General features: G+C 35.9%; 2 protein-coding genes across 4 annotated transcripts; both read left to right on the forward strand.

The window, feature by feature from the left end:
* Positions 1-553: 553 nt before the first annotated feature.
* On the forward strand, positions 554-7,262 carry LOC131975748 (myeloid cell surface antigen CD33-like). 2 transcript variants are annotated; one of them, XM_059338503.1, is made up of 10 exons: positions 554-842; positions 3,318-3,399; positions 3,552-3,625; positions 3,730-4,113; positions 4,216-4,512; positions 4,641-4,740; positions 4,862-4,897; positions 5,010-5,042; positions 5,426-5,440; positions 6,071-7,262. In XM_059338503.1, the coding sequence occupies exons 3-9, from the start codon at positions 3,580-3,582 to the stop codon at positions 5,436-5,438; spliced, it is 909 nt and encodes a 302-aa protein (XP_059194486.1). In that variant the 5' UTR covers positions 554-842; positions 3,318-3,399; positions 3,552-3,579; the 3' UTR covers positions 5,439-5,440; positions 6,071-7,262. The 2 variants fall into 2 exon arrangements, with proteins under 2 accessions (XP_059194486.1, XP_059194485.1); XM_059338502.1 differs by lacking the exon at positions 3,318-3,399.
* Positions 7,263-15,280: 8,018 nt separating this feature from the next.
* Positions 15,281-22,441, forward strand: LOC131975737 (myelin-associated glycoprotein-like). 2 transcript variants are annotated; one of them, XM_059338491.1, is made up of 11 exons: positions 15,281-15,309; positions 16,520-16,634; positions 16,810-17,175; positions 18,141-18,431; positions 19,366-19,617; positions 19,710-19,967; positions 21,285-21,375; positions 21,717-21,809; positions 21,996-22,068; positions 22,159-22,224; positions 22,389-22,441. In XM_059338491.1, exons 2-10 carry the CDS (start codon positions 16,589-16,591, stop codon positions 22,192-22,194), a joined length of 1,506 nt encoding a protein of 501 aa, XP_059194474.1. In that variant the 5' UTR covers positions 15,281-15,309; positions 16,520-16,588; the 3' UTR covers positions 22,195-22,224; positions 22,389-22,441. The 2 variants fall into 2 exon arrangements, with proteins under 2 accessions (XP_059194474.1, XP_059194473.1); XM_059338490.1 differs by having other exon boundaries at positions 22,159-22,429.
* The last annotated feature ends 1,890 nt before the right edge of the window (positions 22,442-24,331 follow it).

Consider the following 24,331-nt stretch of genomic DNA (forward strand, 5'->3'; position numbering starts at 1 on the left):
CTGTTACGATGGGAGCATGCATTTACACCCTTGTATTTAAAATTTTTTGTCCTGATCCAATGAAAAGATTAATATAAAATATAAATGGAATGTAATTATTAATTTACTCCTGAATGGGAAATATGATTGTTTTTAGCTGTTAAAGGCTTGACCTCTTGGTCTAAATGGGACTAAAAGGCTCTGCAGACCTGCAGACTTAAAGGTAAAAAATCCTAAATAAATCCTCGAAAATTCACAAAAGGATTGTCACCAAACCTGCACAAATAAGGCAAAAAAGAAACCGTGTGAATATCACCCACAAACCGCACGACTAACCACAAACAAATGGTGCTCCTGTGCTATTTAAAGCCCCCTCCACTCAATAAGCCTATGTGATTTTGTTTATGTTTCTTAAAATGTCTCGACTATACTGATTTGTATGTGTAAAAAAGTCATGAAATAAAGGATAGCAGACATTGTCATATCCAGCCCTGCTCCTTAGCTTATGTACTTCATGACATTTTTCACTTTTTCCTTTTTTAATTTGACATTCACACCTCTGCTCTTGTTTCAGATAACTTCACTCAAACGTCATTCAAACACAAAGGCGGGAGCCCTTGTGTCTCCTCCTCCAAGATAAATTTAACATGTCCCTCATTGTCCTTCCCTCCATACAGTATTTGTATTTAGTAAGTCTAAAGCTCCAGCTATTTTCATAGTGTTAAGCGTTCATGTTATTTTATTATTATTTTAAATCTCTGATAGTTTTCTGCCTACCATTTTTGACAAGTAAAGACTTTTTTTGTTTTAAAAAGTTCCTGTCCCTGTGTTTCTCCAGTCTTAACAAACAGAAGCAACATCAGGTAAGATTCTAATCTTTTGCTTTAAATTGGAATATAAACTGGAATATAAATATGAATGTGAACATTTTTTTAGGAGTTTCTTACATGATGCTTAATTGTTTGTCAACTTATTTACAGTGATTTCATTTTGTTTGTTCGGTCATTGAATATACATTAAAAGAGGGGATATAATAATAATTATAATGATTATTATTATTAGTAGTATTAGTAGTATTAGTAGTATTACTATAATTATTATAAAAGTAATAAGTAATGTGTTCTCTTCACTTCACTAATTGACTTCGTCTAAGACAGGGGTGTCAAACTCTGGCCCGCGGGCCAAATTTGGCCCGCAGTGTAATTTTATTTGGCCCGCGAGGCAATACCAAATTATTATATTATTATTGTAAATTAATGACATTGATGTGTTTTTTATTTGAAATTTGATTTTGCATGTCTGCACTATTTAGTTATATATTGTATGTTTATAAGCGTTGCTGGTTCCATATTTAATGTTAAAGCAAAACATGTTTGGTATATATTAAAAGGTTTATTTGTTCAATGTTGGCCCGTGATTTTATTCAGGTTTTAAATTTTGGCCCATTGTGTTTTTGAGTTTGACACCCCTGGTCAAAGAGCACACACGTGTTCTCGACATTTGGTCTAGGATCTCAGTTTTATCAGAGTTTAATTTAAGAAAATTTGCTTTCTTTAGTATCTGCCGGACAAATTGTTAGTGGGATGGATAGCAGCAGGGCCAGATTAACACTTTGCGGTACCAACAATATTCAAGCCCCCCATCATCACGACCCCAGGATCACCATAATCTGGCAAAATACAGAATAAATTACAGTAATATGCAGTAAATATACTTAATACATCAATAACTAACTGTCATCAAGTGCATTTTTTATGTACAGATGTGCAAACGCTCATAGAACTACAAATGCACCATAATGTCCTCTTGTCAAGCCACTCACTCACATATGGTGTACATAGATAATGATAATAATAATAATAATAATAATAATAATAATAATAATAATAATAATAATAATAATACATTTTATTTGGAAGGTGCCTTTCTTGGCACTCAAGGACAATGTACAAAAAGATAGAATAAGAAAGGGAAGGAAGTGTCCTCAATTTTCACAAAAAAATAAGTAAGCAACCACTTTCAAAGCATCCAATATTTATTTAACCTATTGCCAGCACAAATGTATTGAATTGATCGCTATCACAGCGATCCGCTATCACAGAGGAAGTCCAAAGACAAGACACAAACACAAGTCAAGAAGTAAAAATCTAGAAATAACATTTAAAACAGAAATCACCCTGTCCCCTCAAAATTCAACAGGACAATCAAGTTACAGTGCAATATAAACATTTGAATATGAAATATGCCTGTTTTCTCTTAACAACAATAAACTATTTACAGCATTTTCATGGAGCCACCACAAGGAAAAAATAAATAAAATGCAGTTTAATCTGCTCCTAAATTAATTTTCACTTAACTGAAAACAACCTCACAATTCAACAAAACAGGCAAGGGTTAAACATTTTAGTGCAAGATAAACATTTGAAAATCTGTTAGTTTCTCTCAATTAGACGAGACAAAAAGAAATGCTAAATGATCTGGCAAATTACACAATTTGAATCCTAAATAATAGGAAGTGCATGTTTATGATGCATGTTGCATTGATTTCATTTTAATTAGGCAAACACATCTTACACTGGCATTTTCTAGACTTTGAATGTGCAAACTGGTGTACAAGATCTTCAAAATCAAGGGCACTAACAAGTTCATGTTTGATGGCCAAGAGAGACAGAGCAGAGAGCCGTGTCTGTGATATTGTGGTCCTCAGCTCAATTTTTAACTCGTTTCAAAACGGAAAACATCCTCTCGCCCTCTACATGTTTCCAATTGCAGAATCCGCTGATAAATGTGTGCTTTTGGTATGACAGGAGCTTGCAGGCATAGCAATAAACAGTGGCGGTTCTACACAGGGCCCTTGGCCCCTGCTGTGGCCCCTGTGTCAAATTAATAACAAAATGATCAATTTATGATGAACAACGGAACATTTCTTACCTATTGACCCATAATTGGTTTGGTTGTGTGTGCAAAAAAAATAAAAAGATAATTCTCACTATAGTGCATTTTCAAAATAAAAAAAAGTAATTGTGCACAAAAATGAGAAATGTCATTGTTGTGCGATCTTAAATGATCATGTGTGTAATCAGAACAGTCTCAATACAGAACTGTAGGGAGCCGGTCTTCTCAAGGAGTTTTGCAATTTGTCTTTAATTGCTATAATTGATTCAAAACAGCTTTATTATTAAGATCAAATAAGAGGCAGTTATATCCATTACGTCACAAAGAAATTCAGGAGGCATTATAACTACAGGGCATGGCATGAACCTCAATGAAATAACTTGATTGAGAAAGCGGGCAGGCAGTCCGTAGTGTTAAAGATCCTGTCATATGTGTTATTCAAGCTTAAAGGCACAACACAATCTAAAGTGGATATACAAAGGAGACTGAGGTCATTCATCGACCTGCCTTTGCCTGAGGAATTGGGTAAACTATTTCTGGAACGCTGCATTAAGTTTCTCAACGATGTCACGTAAAATACAAACTGAAATAAATACACATTTAATATTACATTTGTGATGTTGCATGCATTTTTCCCACGTTGTCACTTTAATATTCTTTTCTTAAACATCCCACAGTGTTTCAAACCAACAAAACCTCTGAGGTATGGACAGAGACAACAAGATGATGATATTCTGTCTGTTTCTAGCAGGTAATGCAATAATCACCTCTTTGTTCCCAATCTCATTCATTCATACATCCCACTTTTAAAAACAAAAACAGAAAACATATGGCACTTCCATAACTCTCTTTCAGCTTTAAGCAGCCCTGTGGTTACTGCAGAATGGAAGGCCGATGTAATAAAACAACTAGAAGCCCTGGTCACTTCCTGTGTTGTGGTTCCCTGCTCATTCTCTCATCCTGGGGGTCCTCTGCCCACCTCCAGACTCAGAGGCATCTGGCATCTTAGAAGTGGCAAAGATCAACTCATCTATCATGAGGACCAGACACTGATCTTGGAGAACTTCAGGGGCCGCACAAAGTTGTTGGGACATCTGGGTCAGAGCAACTGCACCTTAGAAATAACTAAAGTTAGAGATCATGACAACGGCCCTTTCTGTTTCCGGATTGAATTAACTAATGCAGCCGCCTCTGACAAGTTCTCCTTTGTGGAGGATTGTGTTGACCTCAAAATGCTCCGTACGTCACCGACAAACTATAAATTCATAATCTCATTTGCATTTTTATTTTATGTTAAAATTATTCACCACTTACTTTATCTCTGCCTGTTTTACTTCACAGCTGAACCTCCAAAACCGACACTGTCTCACTCAGTGACGGCCACTGAAGGACGTCCCTTCACCATCACCTGTTCAGTCACCCACACCTGCCCGAGCCATGCACCTCGTCTCAAATGGAGCAGGGCCGACCCTGATGCAGTGCATGAGGTGCACAAAAAAAGTCGCTTTGGCTACTGGGAGGCAGAGAGCATCCTGACCATCACTCCTGAGGAAAAGGACGACCACACTGACATCACCTGCACTGCAGAATTTAATGGAGGCGGTGAATCCTCTGCATTAATGACCCTCTACGTGAAACGTGAGAGCTTTTCACTCTTTCTGAGCTTTGAGGATGTTCTTTATTTAAAGTTTATATATGTTATATTTATATTTTCTGTGCAATATAAAAGAACAAACTCTCCTATGTATGACTCTGTGTATTTGCAGGTTCTGAAAACTACAACCACATCATCATTCCCACAGTGGCGGTCATTGGTACAGCTGTGATCTTTGCAGGCTGCTGCATTTTCATGATGAAAAGATACAAGTGAGTTTATTGCAGCAAACTAAATTATGAGTTATTTACATAGAGAATGCATCCTCTAACCCCTGTGTTATTTTAAGTTTATTTTGAGCTTGTTAATTAATGTTATTTCTGTCTGTTTAAGGAACCGCATTGCAGAGCTCCAGAATCAAGAGGGCACGTAAGGAGCTAAATATTCTAGATCAGATCCAGTTTATAGTGCTACATTCATTTTCACTTATTTTTCACTCATGGTTGTGATTCATGTATTTATTTCTTTATTGGTCACACAGTGTGTGGAACCGGCTTTCCAGACTGTCTCGCAGGTGAGAAAAATAGTCGATATTTAGAACTGGGGAGCACAAGATACGACAACTATACATTTTGTTCCTAAAATGTCTGAAATCTGTGAGAGCAAAGAGGTGTGAGTTGTCAAGGATTATATTTTTAAAAAGCTTAAACAACTGTTGGTCATTCTGATTCAAGGCAAGAGGCATTTCAAGTATTTCTATGTCATTGTAATTATAAATATATCATTATATTATAGTTTGGTGACTGTTCTTACAGTAAACTCGCACAGCAATGCATCACTGATCTCTATGTATCTTCTCAGAAATAACATGTTTATCTTTCACACTGCGTTTTGATAAAATCTATGATCGTTAACAAAATGCAAAATGACGTTGTTTTCTGTTCTTCTTTTTCTCAGAAGGAGAACTTAAAGGTGAGGAAGTGAAATTATTCTTATCACTACAGTTGGCTTTTTTAGTTGTGATGTTTTCACAGTTTTTTTTAATATATATATATATATATGAAGCTGCATTGATACAATCATGGCCACAAATGAGCAGAAGAAGTTGTTCTCTGATTGCAATGCATTCTGTGTGCATTTACACACGTGCCCTCTGTTAAGATAATCAGATGTACAATCTCAAAGCCAGTCACATGTTAATACCAAGTAATATAATTATTCTCTTAGCCCTCATACTTCAGTACTGCTGTCTTGATGCCTGGTGTTTGACTTTCTACGAAGCCCGGCAGAGCTGCAAAGTTATAATTAAAACTATCTGTGACCCTTTTCACTTAACATGCCATGACTTTATAGAATATAGAATAGAATAGAATAGATTATATCTTTATTGTCTGTTCAACAGAGCAGAAATTTGTCTTTCGACACGGCTATAAAACAACAATTACATGAAGTGAGATAAAACAACAACACTTCAATAAATAAAAATAAAAACACATCATCAATAAAAAGATCAATAGTTCTTATTGGTTAATGCAGCTTTAAAATGTCAAAAATAAAAAATCTGATTAGATCCCACATACATGTTTTTTCTTGTTCTTTCAGATAATGAAGAGAAAGCAGAAGAAGTGACCAGAAGCCTCTATTTCTGTCCCTCGCTGACTGCCACAGTGTCTTTTTTATGCTCCCACTCTGGACTCACCATAAACTTTCAAATCCTAAATCTGTTTTAAAAGTTTCAGTTTAATTTTGCCTTAAGAGGCAGAATTTGTAATTTTGAAATAGGTCGTAAAGTTAAACATTGTACATCACCGTAGCAGATACTTTTTAATTACTGTCAATCAAAGAATAGTAAAAAACTTTAAATTCTACCGCCATAAACTGTAGAAAACACACAGTTTTGCTGTAAAAATATAAATTTTTCATGCAAAGTTAATGGAGAAATACCACGATGACACAATTATCCTAAAAGTAATGGGATTATTCAGTATAAATTACAGTTTTTGCTGATATTTACATTTACATACGCTCACTGTATTTTTTACGGTGATGTTCTGGCAACCACAGCTGCCGGTATTTTACCGTAAATTAAAGAGATTTTTTTTTACAGTGTAGTTTGACAAGCTTGCTTTCACATATATGAGCTTCAGACCTTTAGTAATAGTACTAATACCATGCTATGAAAAGTGAAACTTACTGAAGTAAAAGTACAAAAGTGTCAGCATCAAAATGTACTTAAAGTATCAAAAGTAAAAGTACTCATTATGCAGAATGGATCCACTCACTTATACATTATTATTATTGATGCATTTATATAATCAGCTTTTTATTTCTCAATGTAGGGCTCATTTTTACTACTTAAATATACTGCCATGAGGTTTAATTTAAAAAAATAATGTCTAATGTTAAATTGATCATGTTTTTATGTTAAATCTTCACTTAAAATATAGAAGACAAAAAACAAGATGTAAAATTCTGTTGATGCTTGAAAGTTTTAGCAGCCTAGTTCTCTAAAAAGCAAAAGCTAAATTTGATATGTTGAGTTTATATATTAGCAGGTGTGTGAGGTTCTCAGTTGTTAATTATAGCCAGTGATGACACAGTGTGCTGCCTTGTGTGAATGTGTGAATTATTGAGCTTACTGAGAAAAAGAAATATTTTAAACATTATTTCTATTTAAAAATCAACAACAAGCCAATTTGAATTCACCAACACCCACCACTTCCTGTTTCCTGAACACAGTCACCAGTAATGTAAACTGTTTTTTTCTTTGTAGCCTACATTAAAGTTTGATTTTTGCTCAGCCTGGTTGTGATGCCTCTTTACTTCAGAATGCCTTTGTTCTCTATAGCGGGGATATCTACAGTTGAAACCAGAAGTTACATAGGTAACACTTTACAATAACCATCTAAGTAATGTTTATAGATGGTTTATAAACCAATTATTAACCATTTACAACGTGCTATACATATTTAATCTTTAAATGTTTTCAACCAATTTCTTAAAGGTATATGAATCATTAACATACTTAATATGGTGTTAAAATATTAAAATGAGTGTAACTAAAACTATTGATTAACTATTAATTATAATTTATTGGTTTCTTAATGGTAAAGTAACTATAAACTTACATTAATATCTATTCTAATCGATTTGTCATTTATGAAGTTAGTTAAACATTAACAAATTATGTATTTAACATTCTAAATGGTCTATATACATTTCATAAATGCTGATTAAACATTAATAAACTATCTGTTTACCATTTATAAATGAGGGTTATTGTAAAGTGTTACCGTTACATACACTATATAAAAAGACACATATGCGTTTTTTCTCACTGTCCGACATGAAATCAGACAATCACTTTTCCTGTTTTAGGTCCGTTAGGATTACCAAAATTATTTCTATTTGCTAAATGTCAGAATAATAAGAGAAGGATTTTTTAACACAATTTTTTATTACTTTCTTCAAAGTCAGAAGTTTACATACAGTAACATTATTATGCCTTGAAACAATTTGGGAAAGCCCAGATGATGCTGTCGTGTCTTTGGAAGCTTCTGATAGGTTTATTGACAACATTTGAGTTAATTGGAGACACACCTGTGGATGTATTTTAAGGCACACCTGAAACACACTGCTTCTTTGTGTCAAGTCATGGGAAAGTCAAAAGAAATCAACCAAGATATCAGGAAGAGAATTGTGGACTTGCACAAGTCTGGTTCATCCTTGGGTGCAACTTCCAGATGCCTGAAGGTTCCACATTCATCTGTTCAAATAATATATGATGTATAAGTCTGTATATGAACATACCGTATAATATTTAACTGTTTGAGATATTTGACACTTCAAGTACCTTTATCTGGAGCTCCTACACCAGATCGGCCAGATGGTGGCGCTTTAACATTATCTAAGAGCAGCTGAAGTAATCAAAGAACGAGAGTGAAACGAGAAGAGGAAACAAACTGAATTAGATGAGTGTGATGGAAAATGTTTTCTAATTCTGCAATGACATTGCATCTTTAAATTCTCATTTAAATGAGATGTTTTCAAAATCACAAAGTTGTGCATGAGATGTGACCTAAATTATTCATACTAAAACAATATTGTAACGTGTTGGGAGAGAGCATAGGGTGTGTTTCCCAGAATGCTCTGCAGCACTACATGTACATGTAAATAAGGGTTTGGAAGCAATCAGAGTGTTTGATTGATATGTTAGGTTTCTTACACAGGTTACATTACATTAATGTCTAGTTATTTATGTTCATTCTGTTATTTATTGTTGTTTAGGGATGAGTCAGAGAGCACCATTAGTGAACTGACTGTTAAATCTTGTGAGACCCTGCCTCTTTCTCCTATATGTTTTATTTAATTATTTATATATATCAAACAGCAATATATTGCACAGTTACAAAGAAGAAGAAATGAGTTACAGAAAAGTAAACAATCTAAAAATTAAATAGAAATAAATAATATAAAATAGAGGAGTAATTAAATGGAAAAGAATGAAGCAAAAACAAACAAATAAAATATAATAAAATAAATAGACGCAATATTACATGTTAGTAAGGACATTAAATGCAGTGCATATGTTGGTAGTCTTCACAGCTTTTTTAGAGTTGAGATATACTGTTCATATAAACCAGTAATATATAAAGTGACAGTGACAATGTTTACATCTTATAACTTATTACATTATTCCACTTATATTCCAGATATGACAATATTCTATATAGGGATCATGTTAACAGGGGATACTGGGTGTGGTTGTTCCGCTTTTTGCTTTTTTATCTGCAATAGTAGAAGTACGAAACAAAATATAGTCTACCTCAATATATTCTTTTCTCTTTATAATCTGCATGCACCTGTTTTCAGCAATAGTATGTACATAGATAGATAGATAGATAGATAGATAGATAGATAGATAGATAGATAGATAGATAGATAGATAGATAGACTTTATTTATCCCAAGTTTGGAAATTACAGTGTAGCAGCAGCATTACACACAGAGACAATAACAACACAATTAAATAAGAACAACCTAGGCATACTTCAAGCAATAAAATATAAAAATACAAACTGCAGACCCGGAGACTGAAGATCTGGACCTGCAGATTTAGACCTGTAGTTCTGGACCTCTTGTCAGTGCCCCTACTGGATGGATGTAGAACTGCAGGAGGCTGCAGATTCAGACCTGTGTCTCACCCAAACACCACTTTTTGAAATAAGTTACACTTGTATTACAATTAATAATTTACAATTTTTACTACACCGGAATAAAAATACTAAGATTTAATTATTGATGAAGCATGAAGCTTCTAACTAAAGAATTTCCCTCCAGAAATCAGTCTGATTCTGATGAAGCTATAAGTCTCCCTTTTAACAAGTTTTGAAGATTTATTAACACCATCAATTCTAACAGTTTAAAGGTTTAGTACAGCCCAATACTAAACAGTTGGAGGGTGATTACACTAAAATACAAAATACTAACAAATGATTAAAGGTTTTTTTACACCTATGTTTTCTTTACGTTTAATCACAACCAAATATTCATTTTTGTATACATTTATATAATTAATACATGTTGTTTGATCCAACTATTTCAGTTCTTTATTTCTTAATATTCATCAGAGCACAAAACTTGCACTGCATTGATCAAACCCGCTACAACATGAAATAGGAAATGACTGGTCTTGGGTGTCCAGTCCTCACTTTTGTTGTGGGAATTTGAAACAAAGGCTGTGAAATACTGAAATGGTTTAACATGTTTTATTGAATAAACAAACTAATGAATAAATAAAAAAAGGTATTTGAACACAGAATAAAACAACAAAAAGTGTGCAGTTTTTTCCCAGTTACGTCATCAGGAAGAGCTACAGAGAAAAAAACAGAAACACTTAAAAAAATGTAATTACCTATCACAGTCTACTGAAATACTGAAGATTCTGGAGCATAGCAAATACATAATTACATTGACATATTAATAATATTACCTAGCATTTCAGCAGTGCCCCTTCCTTCCTCATCTGCCTTTCAATTCTTTAACAAAACCTCCACTTCACTGTAAAGGTAAAAAGACAACATAATAATAATAATAAAAAGAGAGTGTAAAACGGTTAAAAATTATTAACTCTGATTAATTAAGACATAAACAAGGCCAAAACCTAATAATAGACAAAAAATCATTTTGGATATTCTGCGCTGGATGAGCTTAATTACTGTCCAATAAATCTCTCTCTCTATATATATATGCTATAGAGGAGACTAATTATAATGTAGTGACATATACGCATGTGATATATAATATGAATAATAAAGGAAAAATGTGTGTAGGTGTATTACATGATATACATAAATCCATACAAAAATAACTTTTAGCATAAAGTACACTAATTACCAATATGTAGCCTAAACAGTTCTATGCTTGTATGAAAACGAATGTTTTTCTCATATCATCCATGTCATTGCTTTAATCATTAATCATGTTTAATTTAAAGCACATACTAACATTATTCGTCATCGCTTCGGTTTCATGAAACAAAATGTGCGGGTCAAACTGTTCATTGCTAACAAGCTAAACTATTACCTTCTAGTTTAACCCATATCTGACATGCCGTTCAGATTATCGTGCTAAAAACATCATTTTAAACATTGTGGTATATTTTCTGTTACTTTTAAGTTCTCTGCTTTACTAAAAGGCCTCAGTATGACCTCCTGATCATGTAACAGCCGGTTTAAACCAGAAATAACGTATTGTAGGATCTGGGATTTGTCAGACAGTAGAGGCGTTTGGGGGCAGAATATAAACAGTATAAGCTGTAACCTTTTAAAAAACGTCCTCTATACGTTGGGTGTGGGATGTGTTAGAATAATTTGAATATTATACGTTGTTGAAAGTTCCTCTCTTTTTCCTCTTTGTGATTTTTCTCCAACAGTCATCACAGGTCACTATGCATGCGTAATTCACTAAACCTTGATAATGTCTATCTCTATGCATTTATACTGTATTAATTAGGTAATATGATTTTTATACAATGATTGTGTTTGTGTGTTAATATTGATGTAGAAAACTATGATTACTTTAATTACATATATTCCATTTGCTTAAACTAATTAAGATTCTATAATCACAAAAAATAGTATTGTCTGTCTTATATTTTTTAAACTTTAAAAGAACATGTAGATATTGAAGAATAGTTGGGCTCTTGTTATATTTTTGTAGAACATAATAAGGCAGTATGTTCGTCATAACAAGTTTGTTAGCAGGTCACATGGCCTTGTCCTGGGCAGCAGTGATTGGATGCCCAGGTGGCCTGACGTGTGACGGTATGAAAGAAGACTGGCGAATGAGCGGAGGGGGAGGGCGGGACTTCCTGGATGAAATCTACCTTCATGATATAATTAAACAATGTTAGTGGGGAACTGGGTTTTTTTGCAGGGGTAGAGACGAGGTTTTCAGATTCATGACCTGAAACCTGTCTGCAGGGCCGGTTATTCCTACAGGCCACCAAGGCGGCTGCCTAGGGTGCCAAATTGGCAGGGGGCGCCCCCTTGTGGCGCCCTTAAGCATACATCTTTGTTTTAACAACATTGATTAACGAAACATTTTTTAAAAAGCATGGGCAATAAAACCCTCATTGAATTAAATGAACATGCCCCAACCCATATTTCGAATGAAAATGTAATATTATATTATATAAAATATGATACGTGCATGAGTGTCGTCACTCGTCATGACGATGCAGTTGCAAGTCACAAAACACTAGAACTAGATCACGCTAACGGTCGTAGAAGGTCAACTAGCAAAATGAAAAGGACCAAACTGTCTGGTGCACAGACATACCATACTACTTTACACTTTGATGGTGAAATACCATATTACTTTAACCTTTGGTGGTGAAATACCATAGTACTTACATTTTTACATTTCTTAATTTTTTATATTTATTTTTATTGCATTTGTACATTTTATTTATTACACAATGTCTTTACAATCAACAGATCTGTGTTTTGTCATTTATTTATTCTTATTTTCAATTCAGTTGTTGTTGGTAAAGTTCCAAAGTTTCTAAAAATTTAAATGTTGAGACCATTATATTGCCTGTATGTAGTTCATGTATCAAATATAAATGTACATTTAAATTTCATTTTTATGTTTATTTTTATTGCATTTGTATGTCTACATTTTATTTATTTTCAGTCTTTGCCATTCTTAATTTGATGAAGATCTGTGTTTTCTTATTTATTTATTCGTATTTTCAATTCAGTTGTTGTTGGAAAAGTTCCTAAAGTTTCTAAAAATAAAAATGTTCTGAGACCATTACCTTGCTTGTAGTTCATGTATCAAATATTAGTGTACAGCATAATACATATACAGTTAAACTGATTCCTAAAGTGAATCCCAGAGCTCTGTAATTCACATTTCTTGACGTATTGTAATAAAACTATGTTAAACTGAGAACTCGGACGTCTCCAGCTCATCCTTTCCCCATCAAAGACTGCGCAGAAATAATTGGTGAGGTATTTTCCTGTTGGTGTCAGATAATTCAATTTTCAAGGTTTACTCATGCAATTTTTCTAACAGATGTAATAAATGAATTGTTTAAATCAGAGCTGGGCAATGGGCGGCCCGCGGGCCACATCCGGCCCGTTGGCTGTCCTTGTCCGGCCCGCGTGAGGTTACCCAGAGAAATTAGAAATCAATATAACCGCAATGCCTTTATTTTGAAAAAAAAATAGCAAACATTATCATTAGCACTAGAGCTAACAAGCACTTTTACTATAGTTAAGACAACAAATATAGCCACTAATATATATGACAGGTGACAACACCTTTTCAAAATAAAAGCATCACAACATTGTAAAACACCTTGAAAATGTACAAACATGAAAAAACAAGCTATATCATACAAAAACATAAATAGGAACCTTGCTAAAGGTCATTTACAGTTGTGTTTAAAATAAATGGAAAAGTTGAAGTATTTACTACTTTTTACTGCTATATTTGATTTACTCCATATTAACAGTCTCATCATAACATGTGTTCCTATCAGTAGCAGCTCAAAACCAGATAATTTACTGTATTTTATAAAGCGATTACATTAATATTGAGCAGAATTTAGTTCTGAGTTTTGGTCTTTGATTCATCTTCTCACTCAAGAGAGGTAGTACATTTCCACCACAACATATCACAGTCAAACATAAATTTCACTGTCTACTTCATGTCAACAAAACTCTTTATTAAACAGATAATGTGATTCACATTCAATACTCACACGCAGATCGTCGTCTTCGTCCATGTTCAATAGTTGCAATAGTTTGTAATGCTTCCACGGAAATTGGGGACGCTGTTGCAAAATACAAGAGGTCTAGAACTGCAGACACACTCGACTCGTTTTCAGCCTTGACAATCACCATGTGTGATCGGGGAATAAATGCTGAATTGATCATATGACTCCCATCTTATCCCTGATTTGTGGAATTTGTGGTGTTAAAACTCTCCCCATGTTACAAACATACCCAGTCTCTCTATCCTGTTTGGTACAAGAAAATCATAATCCCATTAAGGTTAAAGGTTTTAAAGCTATCCAGCTATACGCCTATTGAAAAACTGAAATGCTGCATATACAGGCTAAAGTGACACACTGGTGATAAAGACTAAAGTTTACAGTAAATTCAAACAATTACAACTTTAAACATGATGAAATGTATACATGCTTTGTGTGTTTGTGATTAAAGGAACTTCCAGTGATTGATTGATTGATTGACTGACTGATAAATAAGATAAAGTGACTGTAGAACCCATTCATCAGCAGTGATTGACTTGTATTGTGACAGCTGTGTTTAATCTCATCCAGACAGATACAATTCATTGTTCTTTTGATGACACGTAGTCAGGCTCTCAATCCACTCTGCAGGAATGTCTTTATAATGGAGTAGACCACAGGACCACATCTTATTCAACAGCAAACAAACCAGAAGTGAGGAGGCACATCATCACTGTGACCGGTTTTAGTTACCAGGTAAGAAAAAAACCCTATTTGAGTGGATTCTACAGTTTTAGCATTGTAATTCTTTATTCAATTACTCATTTTCATTTTTTTTGATTCACAGATTTTCCAACTGAAGCACATTTGCTGTCATGGGTAACTCAGCGTCTACCGGCTTCATCACCCCTACTCCGAGGAAACTGTCCTGGGGGCGCCAAAAAGAGGACACGGTCAAGCTGGAGGACTTGTTGACACAACGTGAGGAGGAACTCCAGAGAGCCAAAGGAAAGCTGAGTTTTTCTGTTAAAAGGGTCCATATTTCTCGCCGCATCCGTTACGTTGACCTAGCTCTTCCAGAGAGTGACCTTTTCTACCCAGCCAGGGGCGGGATGCTGAACCCTGCTTATGTTGGAGATCAGGGGCCGTGACTGACTGGACTCCCTGTGGACAATTTAGTCTACAACTCAGCAAGAAGATCTCCTCAGTTGTGATATTTAAAGGGGGTCACTGCTGCTGTGAAAACACTGCAGCACAGAAGGTCGGCCTCTGCAAAAACCATTTTCACCACAAGACTCTAGGTGTGAATTTAGCAGGAAGTGAGGCATCAGCATTTGTATCTATGCAAGAGGTTTCTGTAGAAATGAAATGTATGAATGTCTTATTGCTGCCAATGGGTGTGTTCTGGTCATACCAATTGGGTGTTATATAGCTTAGATAAACAGCTACAAGTTATTAATAATTTGAGCTGAAAAATTCACACATGCCACACCTCGTCATGGTGTAGTTTTGTGCATCGACTTTGCAAAGGAGATGCTGCCTTCACATCTTTGCATCTGTGAAACACAGGCTGTGAGGTAGGCCACATGTGATTTCCTTGTTAAAAACGTCAAGATGTATCATTCAAACCATTTATGGACTTTTTGAAGAGTTTATATGTCACTGCCTTCAACCAGCACTTGCTGTTCCGGAACATGTTTGCATCTTTGTAAAACTCTGGTTTTATGTCATTTTATTATGTCTTTGCATGTCGTTGTTATTTTAAGGTATTTTCTCGAGAAATGTTGTCGGTAAAATACATTCAACCTTTCAACTGATGCTGTTTTGGCCTCTTGATTTATTTTTAGTGCAAGAAAAGGTCATTTTCTTTCAGCTGCTGCTTTTGATTGTTGCCTTTCCTCAGAAAACGGATTCACACACAGGCTGTTCAAATAATAAACTACATAATGCTATGTATGCATGGGCAGTCTGTGGCCTAGAGCTTAGAGAATCAGGCTTGTAACTGGCGGACTGATTGACTGTCAGGTCAAGGAATGAAGTGGGTTAATATTGTGGAACTAATAATGGAATCTTAATCTTAATCTTAATCTGAAAATGACACGTCATTAACAATCATTTTTATAAAGTGACTCACTCATTATTCCTAAAATCAGTACTTCTTTAGTTAAAGTAATGGCTCAAACAAATGGCCCATTAGCATTTAAAGTACTCACAATAAATCAATAGTGCTTTCTATGGTTCAAATAAGAAATTAATAATTAAAGGAGTTATAATGTGAGTTATAAGTTTCAATTCCTGCATCAGAAAATGTGCTACATAGTTGTTCCTTGATGGCCATGAGCGCAAAGAGTCTATGCTTCATGAAGAGAGGAATCTGCTTCAATAAAAATAAAATTGGAGAAGTGATGATTACTAAAATATGTCAAATACCCAAAGAAGGAAGTGAGAGCAGCAGGACAGCACACCTTGTGATAAAGTCAAGAGATAGGTTCTCCTATTCACAAAAGAAATTAGATAAAAAAGAATGTAAAAAAAAATGTAAACAGCTGATTAGACACCCCCCCCCCCCCTTTTTTTTTAATTGGTTGATGACAGTAAAACCCTGAAAGTATACAGCATATGTGAAAAGAGTTCAGAGCACAAGACATGCTTTAAAAAAAGGATTAATTATTATTAATAGACTGCCCTATGTCTCACAGGACAGAAATCAGATTTTGTGTGTGAGGCAGTGTATGTCTGGTGTTTTAAAAGTGGAATGGAAACTCAGCAAGTCATTTTTCTCACTAGAGGGAAATGACAAGACACATTTTTTTTCTCACTTTATCTTATTAATAGGTCCGACCACGAGAGGACAAGATGTATTCTTTCTGTGTGCTGTTTTTTTGGTGCCTTTGTTTTAAAGGTATAGTACAATTTCTATACTGTTTTACTGCTCACAAATGTAAAATAAACAATCTTTCTGTATTTAAGTTGTATTTTTGTTCAATTTTAGGTGAATGTGTATTGTTTTGCAACTTGTTCTTGCCTCTTCTCTCTTTGTGCCTCTTAATCTCCTTTTCTTCTGCATTCTGCCACAGTGATTCAAACTGAAGCCTCACAGTGGACAGTTAAGGTGCCGTCCACAGTTAAAGGTCTCCCTGGATCCTGTGTCGTGATCCCCTGCTCATTCAACTACCCAGATCCATCTGACAGAAGGATCTCTGAATTCACTGGGATGTGGACCGAGGTGTCACATCAGCTCATCTATCACCCTGACAAGTCAAAGGTGATGCAGCAATATCGGGGTCGAACAGAGCTGCTGGGAGACGTCAGGCAGAAGAACTGCACGCTGAAGATGGATCCCCTTCAACAAAGTGACCAAGGGCCTTTTTATTTCCGGATCGAAATGGCGGACTATGAAAAGTATTCCTACAGAGACAATCCAGTCTCCATTTCAATGATTTGTAAGTGAAAGCTTTATCCAAACTTCTTTAGCATTTACAGTTAATTCCTTTATTCCCTCAGAATTCTCTTTCAAAATTAGTGAAATTTGAGTCAAGATAGTCAGAAAATCATTTATTCATGTTATTTACTTTACTTTTTCTCCTTTAGATGTGATATTACATTTGTGCAAACAGCCAAGAGTCCAAATGTTACCATTTCATTTAGCGGACACCTTTATCAAAAGCGAGCTACATTTGAGAGTTCATACAAAACAAGCAAAGATCAAGTCAGATAAATTATATATATATTTCCAAAACATTCTTTCACTATACATATCATATCAGTGTTTATGGATTTATTTCACAGTTTATTTGACAGTAAAGCTCAGTTGCTTACAGTGGATTTTTAAGTTTCTGTTCTCAACAGTTATCCCATTCTCACTTCCTTATTTGGTTTATTTTAACCAGTTGCCCCCTCTCGCTTCAAATAACTTTGATCAAAACACAGTTGAAACAGTTCCTTTCCTCGAGACAGAAAACCCTTTTTATTGTTAAATCCTGTGCCCACAGGTGGTTAGACAACAGTTTCATCTGCCCTCATACTTGAAACATTTATATTTGTGATGTGAGAGTTTAATCAAGGGGGGAAAAACTTTTTGTTCAGCTAAAAAGTTCCAAATTTCCTGCTTGTTTTATGCTAGATCTGAATGGGGGGATAGATGAGATAAAGTAACAACAGCAACGTCTGAAGGGCACATGGCATCAAAACAAGCTGAAAAACAGGAAATATTTTAATTTCTCTATACTATACCTTTACTCTACAGTTCTCTCTAACATGCTTTCAGTTCCTGTGTTGTGTTTTAAGAACTTTATAATTGAAATTCAAATTTGGGGGTAGAATGTAAAGTTTCAAACTAGTGCAAACTTTCCTTTTCTTCTGATCTTTCCAATGCCTGTCCTTTTTTATTTTTTTTATCTTTCTACAGCTGAACTCAATACCATCCATTTCTCTATGGAAGACAAAATAGTGGAGGGTCAAAATGTGTCTGCGTCCTGCTCTGTGCCTCACTACTGCCCCACCTCTCCTCCTGTCTTCACCTGGAATCACCCCGGACAGGAACATATCCAATCCCAGCAGCTTGACGACAGCCAGTGGAAAGCGACATCTACTCTGACCTTTCAGCCTTCTATCACTGATAACAACAAGACGTTACAGTGCACCGCAACGTACAAGGGAGGACAGCACCACCAAGCATCCAGGGTCCTCAAAGTCCAATGTAAGTGTTTATACCAGTTGTTTAAACAGCAACTTAGTACTGTGAGTAAGTCATATTAATATAAAGCCCTCTTGAAGTAAAGAAATTCACTGTTACAAGGAATATGAAAACTGTTAAAGAATTAGAACAAATCCCTGCGAGAGATAATCAATGAAGAGAATAAACTAAAATCAATATTTTTAAAAAAAGTGGATGGACAGGTATTTTAGTGTGATACAACAACATGCTGCATTCAGGGTTTTTCCCCCAATGTGGAAGCAGTTTTACCAAAACACACATACATTCAAATATAGCAGCTTCGAAATCTCTTATTGCAGGTTTAGTCACTGTCAGAGGATTTTCAGTCATCATCTGCATTGGAAAAAGAGCATTGTTGCGTCCTGACTGTCAGTTATACTGGATGAGCTGGCTGCATGAAGGGCAGCACATTCTGCCTGCTTCTACCTATATTAATGCACACACAGACAAAAAAAACTTCCCACGTTATTTTAACACTCTTCCTGCTGTTTTTTAGCCATGCTGGTAGCACGTCTCTGCCGGTCCACTATTTTGGACTAAAACTAAAGGCTCTCAACAACAATTACTTATCATTAATTATCATTATATCACGTCGGTCTCAAAATAACCACATAAGCCTAATGATAAAAAATAACACTAAAATCAGATAAAGAAGCAAACAAAAAAAACTGTGTTTTTATACCCATACTGGGTAAACTGGGTTGGTTTTGGAGGTGAACTGGGTGGTGGGATGGTAAACATGGTAAACTCATCAACATCAGCATGTAGTATTGTCACTGAGAGCATTGCTAAAGCTGGAGGAGACTCTTCTTATCTTGTTTGTTCATGTGCAGTGGCACCAGTTCACCTTTAACATTACTTTGTAAAAGAGAACAAAAATGGCATCATGAACAGTTTTCTGTATGTTTCCATGCAGACGCACCAGTGAATGTGAAAGTGGAGCACAAGTCAGATGTAAAGGAGGGAGAGGATGTGCGGCTGAGATGCTCCAGTGATGCTAACCCTCCTGCTAGCAGCTATCAGTGGCACAGTCAAACTGGTGCTCTGCTGCATAAAGGAAACAGCTACACGCTGCTGAATGTCTCCAGAAACACAGCAACTCTGTACTGCACTGCCATAAATAGAGTGGGGCAAGGCAAATCCAACCCTGTGGGGCTCAATGTGTTATGTAAGTAAACAATGTAACAATACAGGAGAAAGTTTTAATTTAAAGATGTTTATTAAACGGCTAACTAATAAGTATATTTCTTGTGCTTCCAGATGCCCCTGAGATTAAGATAGCGTCTTCCTGCTCCTCAGAGGCCGATATGATGAAGTGTGTGTGCATTGCAGAGTCCAAGCCTCCCTGCATGGTCCAGTTTGTGCTTTCAGACAGAGTCCTGCCAAGCACCATTGTTGAGCAGCACGGCTCTGCTACCATCGGGACCCTGCAGGCAGAGTTTGGATCCTCTCAGGTCATCTGTCTGGCAACCAACACGCTGGGCAACTCCAACCTCACACTCTCTTTACCTCTTAACAGTAAGGACACTTTTACCTAGAAAATTTCCTCTGGGGAAATTTTTAAAGGGCCTTGGGGGCTACTGCCGGTGTGTGTGTGTGTGTATTTGTGTGTGTGTGTGTGTGTGCGTGCATGCATGCGTGCATGCGCGTGCGTGTGTTTGAAGCATGTGTATGCATTTGTGAGGAGTGTGCGTGCTTACGCGCATGTGTGTGTGTGTATCTGTAACTGTTCTCACATCAAAGATCAAAGGATCAATCAGATCAAAGCAATCAACAGAATTAACTGACACCTGTTAATGAAAGAGTGACAGCAGCCAGAGGTGGACAGACTGGAATTTCTGGCCTTGAACAGAAAGCATTTTTGGTAAAACCATAATACCTATCATCGATCCGAGCGTCCCGCGTTCTTCCTGAACGTCTACATGTGATTTTTTGTAAGAAAAATGAAAAAATAGCTTTGTTAGAGCGATCTAAAAAAAACTGTTCCATCTTCCTTTTTTCCGAAATCTCCCTATGTTTTTAATATTTGACCCAATGAGGCTGTTGGTGGTTTTGGTAGCGAATCTGTGCGTCGTACGCCCAAACTATAACTCTGACAGCTTTACCAGAGGATTGTGAGTGAGAAGACAAATTTTCCTACGTTTCTATGTATAAATTATTTCTGTAGAGTGGAATTTGCGGCCTGGAGCGCAGTTTTCAAATTTATTTTTTGACAATTTTTTCTCTCCCTCTACACTCTGGCGATGATGTCACACACTGTGACACGAACATTCCGTGCAATACACACCCATTATATATCTCAGAATTTCTCCAAAAATTATCATGGTCATTGAACAGGGATTGATAAAAAAAATATTTGACCTATCGAAACGCAAATTAATACACCAATACACAAGACTTGTGTCTACTGTTTAAAGTTTAAATGGAGTCTCTAGGTGAAATTATGCCGGATAAGTAGACGTTTAAAAATCTCCAATTATTGTTCTTTTTCGCTCATTTTTTGTCGGCCGTCCCATTCATTTCAATGCAAAATTTTGGGCAGTTTTTCATATTCTGTAGAGAAAAGTAATAGCACACCGATCCCGATCAAACCGCACATTTTGAAAAATAATTTGTCCTGCAACTCTTCAAGTTGTACGACTAGTAGCGGGACGAAATTGCGTCCGGAGGAGGAATAAGAAAAAATCCACAGTATAACAGTAGTGCAGCACTGTGCAGCAGTGCTCGGTGCGATTGCCCCGAGGCCCTAATAACCAGTGTGCATTACATACTGATACCTGCAAACTAAAGGAGTGCATTTTATGTAAATGACATCACATGGTTTGTTTTGCACAGGTAAGATGCAGACTCTTGCTATTATCATCGCTTCTGGAGCAGGCGGGATTTTGGTGATGCTTTTAATAACAATTATCATTGTTAAAAAATGGTAAGTTGGTATAGAAAATGTTTTCTGTCATTTAAAGTAAATAATTACTAAATTTAAGTCATGCATTTAGAGGTATGTGTTCATGTAGTGAGTTGAAATGTGTCTTTATAATAGTCAAGGCTGGCTTCCAATTTTTATAGGGCATGATGCTGTAGCTATGTGTTTAACTTTGCCGTTTGAAAGTTAAGTTCATTTCTAGAGTACATTTATACACAGTTTAAGGTGAAAAAAGTTATTTACAGAAGAAGAAGAAAACAAAAGTTTGCATTGTTGGGTTTCACTGGTTGTGAAACTTGCCCATAGTTTTTCAGGTTCCTAAATGAAATCTACTATTCTGCCAGCAGGGGGAGATCTGAGGATGCACCAACACCTCACATGAGCACCATGAAGGCAGACAAAGATGTGGCACTCCCTCATTATACTGCAACCAAGAGGTTTCTATTTCAACATATATAATAGAAATATCCTCATGGTGTAAAATAACATAAGGAAGCAAACTTTAAACAGAAGTGTGTGTGTGTGTGTGTGTGTGTGTGTGTGTGTGTGTGTGTGTGTGTGTGTGTGTGTGTGTGTGTGTGTGTTAAATTTGTTAAAAACCATCTTCTGCATTGTAATTTCAGGAAAGAGAGGAGCTTTGAAGACGTGCACTGCTCTGATATTTATGCCAATGATCCTGTTTATGGCAACGTGGAGGTTTGTAAAGTTTTCTTCATTAATTCATTCTTTCATTTGTTGTTTAAATGCATGAAAGATGAGAATGAGTTATTCTTGTTTCCTAAACAGACTGACTGGGATGACGCAATATACGCCAATTGCTGAGTTCAAAGGAGGAACAGCTGCAGTCTCTCTGTGTGTTGTGGGTGATGTGGGTCAAGAAAGTTGTAAAAAAAATATTCATATGTTACCTTCTGTATATAAGTGCTATTTATCTTCCTCCTTTAATTCACATATATTTTTTGAAAAAAGTTTTTTATTTCCCAAAAATAACTTTCAGTATTTGCTTTCTCATCCAGAACTTTTCTCTGACAACCTATGTGTTGTGAAAAATCACCATTAAACTGCCTTTTTTGTACTTGCTAATATGTTTCGTGACTGTTATTAGGGCCTCGGGGCAATCGCACCGAGCACTGGTCCCATACAGCAATATCTGTAGGGACCAGTGCTGCACTACTGTTATACTGTGGATTTTTTCTTATTCCTCCTCCGGACGCAATTTCATCCCGCTACTAGTCCTACAACTTGATGAGTTGCAGGACAAATTATATATCAAAACATGCGGTTTGATCGGGATCGGTGTGCTATTACTTTTCTCTACAGAATATGAATTTTTCGCGCAGTAAGTCACGAAAAACTGTCCAAAATTTTGCATTGAAATGAATGAGACGGCCGACAAATAATGAGCAAAAAAGAACAATAATTGGAGATTTTTAAACGTCTACTTCTCCGGCATAATTTCACCCAGAGACTCCATTTAAACTTTAAACAGTAGACGCAAGTCTTGTGTATCGGTGTATTAATCCACGTTTCAATAGGTCACATAGTTTTTTATCAATCCCTGTTCAATGACCATGATCATTTTTGGAGAATTTCTGAGATTATAATGGGTGTGTATTGCACGGAATGTTTGTGTCACAGTGTGTGACATCATCGCCAGAGTGTAGAGGGAGAGGTAAAACTGTCAAAAAATAAATTTGAAAACTGCGCTCCAGGCCGCAAATTCCACTCTACAGAAATAATTTATACATAGAAACGTAGGAAAATTAGTCTTCTCACTCAGAATCCTCTGGTAAAGCTGTCAGAGTTATAGTTTGGGCACCACCAACATGCACGCACACACACACTGGTCATTTAATGTAATAACAGTTAAAGATACACGCACGCACACACACAGTGGTCATTTAATGTAATAACAGTTAAAGATACACGCACGCACACACACACTGGTCATTTAATGTAATATCAGTTAAAGATACATGCACGCACGCACACACACACACACACACACTGGTCATTTAATGTAATAACAGTTAAAGATACACGCACGCACACACACACTGGTCATTTAATGTAATAACAGTTAAAGATACACGCACGCACACACACACTGGTCATTTAATGTAATAACAGTTAAAGATACACGCACACACACACACACTGGTCATTTAATGTAATATCAGTTAAAGATACATGCACGCACACACACACTGGTCATTTAATGTAATATCAGTTAAAGATACACGCACGCACACACACACTGGTCATTTAATGTAATAACAGTTAAAGATACACTCCTCCAGATACAAATGTTTCACACACACACACATTTTTAGGTTAAAGGGCATAGGTTGCTGTATAAATAAATGCTTGAAGATGAATGTTTGTTGTAGGTGTGCTCCTTGTATATTATATAGTATCATGACATTACTAGTATTAATTGTTTGAGGAAATTTTCTAGTTTTCTCTGCAATCCATTTCTCAGTAAGATCACATTCTGCACTAGTTACACCTTTTGAATTTCCTCTTTAGCAGGCATGATTGCTTTATGATAGTGACAGATAAGAACTAAATGCAGACTTCCTGCTGCTAACACATACTGTAAAGTAAAGCATGTAGCATGGTTAACAATGCAGATGCACTGAGCATCTACTGTATGTGCAGCTGCCCCTCAAAACAGCTTCATGTATCATAAAACATTAAGGGAAGAAGATTTTAGATTTCATATGACTTAATGAGTTTAAGAAAGCCTTTATGTATCTGTATGTGTGGACACATCCACCCCGTTACATTGTATTCACTCATTTATCAAGTCAAGCATGTGACAAAGTGAAACTATTCTGTGTGTGCTGCTCAGGTCAATGTAGAAAAACCCTTGTGCGGTGTGTTAATGGTAAAGTGACAGGATGGCAAAGAGGAAGCTGGTGGTAAATTTAATTCTGCAGACAGGAGACATGCGCAC

Source organism: Centropristis striata, chromosome 8, assembly GCF_030273125.1.
Source record: "Centropristis striata isolate RG_2023a ecotype Rhode Island chromosome 8, C.striata_1.0, whole genome shotgun sequence".
Taxonomy (NCBI): domain Eukaryota; kingdom Metazoa; phylum Chordata; class Actinopteri; order Perciformes; family Serranidae; genus Centropristis; species Centropristis striata.

Excerpts from the sequence above, each read along its gene's own strand:
- LOC131975748 (XM_059338503.1), top strand. The coding sequence starts at position 3,580 with ATGGACAGAGACAACAAGATGATGATATTCTGTCTGTTTCTAGCAG. Across the intron at positions 4,114-4,215 it reads TGTTGACCTCAAAATGCTCC|CTGAACCTCCAAAACCGACA; the intron begins GTACGTCACCGA and ends TTTACTTCACAG. Across the intron at positions 4,741-4,861 it reads TTCATGATGAAAAGATACAA|GAACCGCATTGCAGAGCTCC; the intron begins GTGAGTTTATTG and ends TGTCTGTTTAAG.
- LOC131975737 (XM_059338491.1), top strand. The coding sequence starts at position 16,589 with ATGTATTCTTTCTGTGTGCTGTTTTTTTGGTGCCTTTGTTTTAAAG. Across the intron at positions 21,376-21,716 it reads ATTATCATTGTTAAAAAATG|CAGGGGGAGATCTGAGGATG; the intron begins GTAAGTTGGTAT and ends CTATTCTGCCAG. Across the intron at positions 21,810-21,995 it reads CATTATACTGCAACCAAGAG|GAAAGAGAGGAGCTTTGAAG; the intron begins GTTTCTATTTCA and ends TTGTAATTTCAG.